Raw genomic sequence first — 6746 nt, 5'->3', positions numbered from 1 at the left:
TATTGTCGAGGACTAAAGACTGAATCGTTAGAGAATGTTAGAAGCGAAGGCTGGTCAATCTAACCAAGTAAACCATATTAAATCTTTGTGTTCTTATTGTTATTCACATCTTTATTATCGTGTTTTGTGTTTTGTCGAAGTCCTCAATCCCAACGTACACTCCATGCATGACATCAAGTAGCGACTTTTGATATGTAACTCTATAGATGATGATCATGATCATGAGATCCTATCTTGGGTATCCCATTGTATATTTTATCACGGTTGTTATTATACTATTATTAGTGTTTATCCTTGATTTTTGTATTAGTTTAAACATAAACAAGTCGCCATGAACAAGACCCATTCTTTTTGAATACCAGATACAACATTACATGATCATTAAATAACAATATTACTAAGATTTTTCCGAAATGAGATAATATTATACAAAAAAAAAAAGACGGACTACCATAGTACCACAAAGTAAGCTTACTGTACAACAGACTAAAGCTCACTTGAGTGAAGGCACTCGTCAACAAGGTGTCGAAGGTTAGGGTTCTCCATGGCAGCCACAATCCTTTCCTTGTCATTCAACTGTTTGTTAACTGTAAAAAGTAAAAACCAAAATAAACTTTGATATTAATTACCACGACACCACGTGTCATTAATTAATTATAATTAATCTTTTTTACCTGCGGCTTCATCTGCATGTGATCCAGGAGCTACTTTGATGTCTACCTGTACGTAATGTTTAATAAATTTGTCATGAATAACAATAAATGTAATAATCATAATAATATCATATACTTGTATTACAAAATTATGAAATTAATAATTTTGTGTTGTGAGTTCTGACCTTAAAATGTGGAGGGAAACAATCCTTGAGTTTAACCCTCAAGCATAAACCAATTACCGTTGCCATACTGCAGTGCTGAATGGTTGGGGTGAAACTTATCCTAAAATACAACAATCAAATTATTTAGCATTTGATTTTCTTTTTGTCTTAATTCATTAAGTCGTTTTGTCCCGATTAAATAAAAAAAAAAACAAAAACAAAAATATGTAACTGTCCTTTTAAGATTAAATGCTTGAAAGATTTATAACCAAAAATATATTTGATTGTCACTCGATTAAAAATCTACCATATTTTGAAATGAAAAGAGGCCATTAAATCATTAATAGTAAGATCTTGGTGAAACAAAGTAATGTTAGTTTCTTTTTAGTTGAATCGATACAAAATATTATTAAAATTCACAGGGATCACGAGAGTCCAATAATGGAATCTGCTCACTTTTCACGAAGTAACTTTTCAGTTCAGTTCTGAATTAACAAAAACGATTTTAGTTACATAAAAATGTTGATCTATTTGGACAAAGAAAAATATGCAACTAAACTATCAAAAATCGATGTTCATGTAGAAAATACCAGTTGTGAAATTTGAAAAATCATAAGCAGAAGCAGCGGAAAGAGATAATAAACTCACAGTATTCGGCCGAGCTTCTCGTCGACGGTGATAGACTCCTCCGATAGAACACTCAGCTGTTCCAACGAATAAGGATGCTCCGGATCTCTTATGTCCCTCACAAAATTTATCGATCTAAAGTCAAAGATCACAACAAAATCATCTCAATTTCTAATCCTCAGTTCAATTACCTTACAAGCTACAAGCAAATTAGTAAAACTGTAAAACTAAAAACAGAAATTGAAAATTAGAAAGCGTATACCAAATTAAGAGCTAATAATCAAGCAAACGAATTGGAAAATGGAAAGGATATCATAAATATCAAGAGGATCAACGGCTTCATGATCGTCGCAGTGAAGATGAGCATCTGTTCGAGTGATTCTTTCTTTCTTTTCACGTACAATCGGATTTGCGTTTATCAATCCTAGAGTCATTGTTGCCTAATTTTTACCCCGAATTTAGCTAATCAGGATCAGGGGAGTGGTTGTTGATTCTTTATTATTTTGTCTCATAAGAAGACTGATGGTTTGATTTTAGTTTCCAATTTTGCCCCTCCACATACTGGGTACTTGTGCCCACAGATTATATAATTCCAACTGTAAACTATTTGCTGAAAGTAAAAATAGTGTAAACTATTTGCCCCTCCAAAGCTGGTCGGAGTTTTCATTGTCTGGTTTCACAATATAATTACTTTTAACATATGTTTGTGAATGTTTTATTTACAGTATTGTATTCTACACAACTTACAATTTAAACATAAAATTATGTATGTTTTGATACTATTGAGAAAGAAAACAACACGTTTTCACACATCCATTAAGTTGTTTTGGTAATTTTATAGATTTAAGTTGATAACCCAATTACCCATCAAAACTTTTCGTAATTTTGGGACAATATACTTCTCAAATAATTTTGATTGTCTAGACAAATATATGTCAAATTAATCAACCATCAAATATGCCATGAGTTAAAAATACATATGCCTATTCAAATTCTTAGTAAAACTTGATCAACTATGACGACTCAAGAGATTCCTCAATTAACTTTTGGGTGAGAGATTTAGAGAGTCCCATAACACTATCAGAAGTTCCAATCTACATTAAACAAAATTAATTGACAAAAGTTGAGTATTTTATAATCCTGTATATATATATATATATATATATATATATATATATATATATATATATATATATATATATATATATATTTGTCGATGGAGATTAATAATGAGAGACTAACCACAGTGTCAACAAAAGGAGCAGTTAGTGGATGTTCAAGCATCAGTCCTCCAGCAACATTAAGTGTTACCCCTTCATCTACCTACAATATTAGCTATAATTAAAACCATAAAAAATATATAGTAAATTACATTTTTGGTCCCTGGTTATAGTTGATTTTTGCAGTTTCAAACCACAAAAAAGATTCTTGCAATTTTGAATTTTGGGTACACGGGTATAGTTGATTTTTGTAACTTTGGTCCCAAAAATATACTCATTCTACTTGAGGCATGGACCAAAAACGTTACAAAAACCTCAAATAAGGACCTAAATTTGAAGAAAAACCTTCTGTGCTCAAAATTGGAAAAAAAACAGATATATTCAGGGACCAAAAATGTAATTTACTCTAAAAATATATGCTCCTTTTGGTGAATACAAAGAATATTACCATTACAATGTTTTCATTTTAGGCAAGTTTTTTCTTATATAAAATTACTTATTTATCTATTGTAACAAGAATTAAGAATATGCGTCCTATGAGTAAGTATTGTTTTCATTCACATTACCAGCTTATCAATGGCCTCATCTGGTATATCATGAAAATAGACCTGCACCACAACAACAAGAAAATCATCCAAATTTAATAAAAAAATGGTTTAATGTTATATAAATTCAACACTTTCAGTGGATGTTCATAAACCTCAAATAGTGCCCGATGGTCATTAGACTGTAGAAATTGACATCGACAGTCCAAAACAGAACAGAACAGGTTGTACTGTATTTAGCATGCACTGGAACTGGACTTGGACTGAGACTTATGTCAAAAAGTAAAGATAATGATAATACCTCCGACCTATCCCATCCTCGTTTCTTGATCCCTGTGGTAAGGTTAGTTACTACTACAGATCCCACAACAATTGCACAACCGCCTGAGTAACCTGAGAAATATCACAAGATAATAGGTGAACATCTAGGCCCCACCCAGATCCAGACAGGTTGTCTGTGTTTGACATGCATTGAACTAAGAACAGGATTGATGTCAACCACACAAAATTTGTTATCTTTTGTTCCACCCAAAAAGGTGGTCCAAGGGAGGACAGAGACTCGGTCCTGATGACCTGATCTCTTGTGTAAAGACGTAAATACCCTCCATATCAATTAGTTTGAACTTTGAAACACGTTTTCCTAAGTAAATGTAAAACCTTTGACAAAATGGCGTGCTTCTTCCTTGCTCGATGGTTTTTCACGGATCGTTCCTTCATACACCACCACCTGAAAAATTAAATCAAATGTAGGTAAGTAATAGTAATTAAATATCACCGACTTATATGTGTGTGTATTTTATCAACATATATAAGCTTTTATTTGCAATAATGAAATTAAAATTGGGAACAAGGCAATGCATATATACTGTGTCTGCTGTAATTAGCAGTGTGGGGCGTGCGTTTTCCTCCTTATGTCCTGCAATTCCAAGCCTTGAAATGAGTGCATCAGCCTGATAAAATTCAAATTCGATTAAAATAAAAAATTTATATTGAAAAATGAACAAATTTCATTCCTGCAAAATTGAACACCTTTTTTCCCAAAATAAACACACAAGATTCAAGAATGTACCTTTGCCTCAGCTAGAGCCACTACTAGATCCTCTGGTTTTTCCTTCCTAATGCTCTTTTCATCAATATCTGCAGTCTAAAGTTACATGAATGAATTTTCTATATTTTCAAATTGATCATTTCCAAATAGGCAATAGTTAGAAAAAGAATGGATTTTGAATCTTTTAAAGTACGAATCGATTAAGATTAAACTTTATAGGTAAGTTACAAATCAAATAATATTGAAAATTGAAAGACAACAGATCATAATGTCGCATAAGAATTAGGGATTATTTCATAACTCACCATGATTGTAAAATCATATCCCATCTCTGCTAAGATTTTCCGACGAGCCATTGAAGAAGAACCCAGTATTATCTTCGCATTTTTCATCTTAACAACAAAATCATCACGAAAAAGCAACGAGAAATTCAATATCCGGATTTATAAGCGATGTGAGCAAAACATAGGGATTGCTTGTTAATTAGTTTGTAGGTAAGAGTTCAGGAGAAGATAGTACTACGAACCTTGACTCTAGGGTTCGCCATTGATGTCTGTCGCTCCTGCAATCCTTTATCTCCCTCACAATCGAAGAGAAAGATAAAATGTGAAGAGTGGACCCAACTGGCGGCAAAACTTGCGTCTTTTTAGATTGCTCGGCAATGGTCCCTCTATTATATTCTATCTTACAACTTTTGTCCTCTATAATCCGGGTTGTATAATTTTGATTCAGGTTAATGTGATCCAGTAATAGTCATTTTATTTATAAAATTAGGGGTGAACAAAAACAAATAAGGAATCCGAAAAACCTAAACCCACATAAAAAAAATCGAAAAACCTAAACCCACATAAAACTAATGGTAAAGTTTTAAATTTTAAAAAAAAAATGCAAATTTTGGAACCGAACCATGAACAACCCTAAATTTGAGATTATAAAATCAAATCCCTTGCAAAGCAACATATACTCAAAGATTTCAAAATTCTAATATCATAAAGAAGTTTATATACTAGGATCAAAGTCTACCAAATACTAACATATAACACAAGCATATTAAATACATTTAAATGAGAATCTCTACTGGAAATAAAAGGAAAGTCAACTAAAAATCGGGTTTGGACATGAAAAACCAAATCATTTTAACTGTAAAATCACACAAAATGGAACCGAAACTGCATGTAAAACCGCACTAAAACAAAACCGCACATATCAGTTTTTACCGTATAAAACCTGCACCTTGCAGTTTGTAGTTCGGTTTGGTCAAAAAACTGCATCAAACCATGTTATAATCACCCGTATATAAAATCATATATCTTCTACTTATATTAACCAGGTGTATATGTGTGTGTGTGATGTTCGAATTCCTTCAATATATTGCAAATATATAGTCAAAGTTACGTAGCTTACCAGAAGGAAACGATTCTTTAAATTTTCAACTTCTAAAACTAAACGAAATTATATCCCTTTTTAATATCCTACTCAAATAATGTTCTGTAGACAATTAGCTATTTATCTTTGGAATTCATTTATGTTTTTTTAAGTTCTGAAGCAATTTATGCTTAACATTCCATGATCATAAGTTATATATTTATAAAGTACAAAATCAACTTTATGTAATCTAGGTTATAAACACAGAAGGTATATTTTTTCTTTTAAACAACTTTGTAAACTATTTATAGTTTAAAAGGTAAGCCATGGATTTTTTTTTTAATTAGACACCGGGTATCCAGAACAGGAACCGGTTCCGACGGTTCCAAGAGCAGTTCCAAATCATTAGGAACAGATGCAGTCCGGATCTGATTTTGGTTCCAACATATTAGGAACTGTCGGTTCCGGTTCCAGTTTCAAAAAATTCGCTCAGGTACCCATTTATGCGCACCCCTAAGAGAAACCTTGGCCGGGACAAGGGTGGTGAATTGGTGATAGGGAATTATGGGTTCGGGTCTATTTCGATTTGAAATAGAATAACCGGTTTTCATGCCCACTTAACAACTTACAAGTTGATTGACCAACCCAGGCCCATTATGGTGTGTTTGTTGAATTGTGATTCCTCAAGACATTTTAAATTTATTTATTTATTATCATAACTACTAACTATTCCCTCACTACATAATTTTCACTTTTTCAGCAATAATAATCTAGATACACAATTGATTCGTCAAACTTTTTTCATCTGCCTATGACTTTACTCTAGGAATGAATTGTATTTTCTAAAAAAATCAATAATAATCAATAGACAATATGAATTAGATCTATAAGTCGCTATATGTTAATCGTAATGGTCTTAACACTATAGATCAAATTGGTAATAACATCATTAATTTCAAAATTTTAGTTTTTAAAATGAAAATCAAATTGGCAATGACCACTATATATTAATCGTAATGTTCTTAACACTATAGATCTAACAGTTATAGTGTTTATAATGGTATTCATGTAAATTTACATATAATATTTCCATATTAATATAACTTTTGAGCCACATGTTAAAT

The 6746-nt window shown here is 31.9% G+C and overlaps 1 protein-coding gene across 4 annotated transcripts; it reads right to left on the bottom strand.

Annotated features, from left to right (window-relative positions):
• Window positions 1-332: 332 nt before the first annotated feature.
• LOC145160178 (uncharacterized) lies at window positions 333-4888 on the bottom strand. 4 transcript variants are annotated; one of them, XM_079079284.1, is made up of 13 exons: window positions 4784-4888; window positions 4563-4649; window positions 4279-4353; window positions 4076-4159; window positions 3867-3936; window positions 3511-3602; window positions 3231-3272; window positions 2687-2767; window positions 1758-1884; window positions 1466-1571; window positions 839-938; window positions 675-720; window positions 333-587 (listed from the first exon to the last, which is right to left on the bottom strand). In XM_079079284.1, exons 1-13 carry the CDS (start codon window positions 4802-4804, stop codon window positions 487-489), a joined length of 1032 nt encoding a protein of 343 aa, XP_078935410.1. In that variant the 5' UTR covers window positions 4805-4888; the 3' UTR covers window positions 333-486. The 4 variants fall into 4 exon arrangements, 3 of the variants coding, with proteins under 3 accessions (XP_078935410.1, XP_078935411.1, XP_078935412.1); XR_013738052.1 differs by lacking the exon at window positions 1758-1884 and having other exon boundaries at window positions 496-587; window positions 1466-1579; XM_079079285.1 differs by lacking the exons at window positions 333-587; window positions 675-720; window positions 839-938 and having other exon boundaries at window positions 1469-1579; window positions 1707-1884.
• Window positions 4889-6746: the final 1858 nt, after the last annotated feature.

Source organism: Lactuca virosa, chromosome 2, assembly GCF_052849685.1.
Source record: "Lactuca virosa cultivar CGN04683 chromosome 2, Lactuca_virosa_CGN04683_v6, whole genome shotgun sequence".
Lineage (NCBI taxonomy): Eukaryota > Viridiplantae > Streptophyta > Magnoliopsida > Asterales > Asteraceae > Lactuca > Lactuca virosa.
Note: the sequence above shows the minus strand (reverse complement) of the source record. Positions and strands in the feature narration are given on the sequence as shown.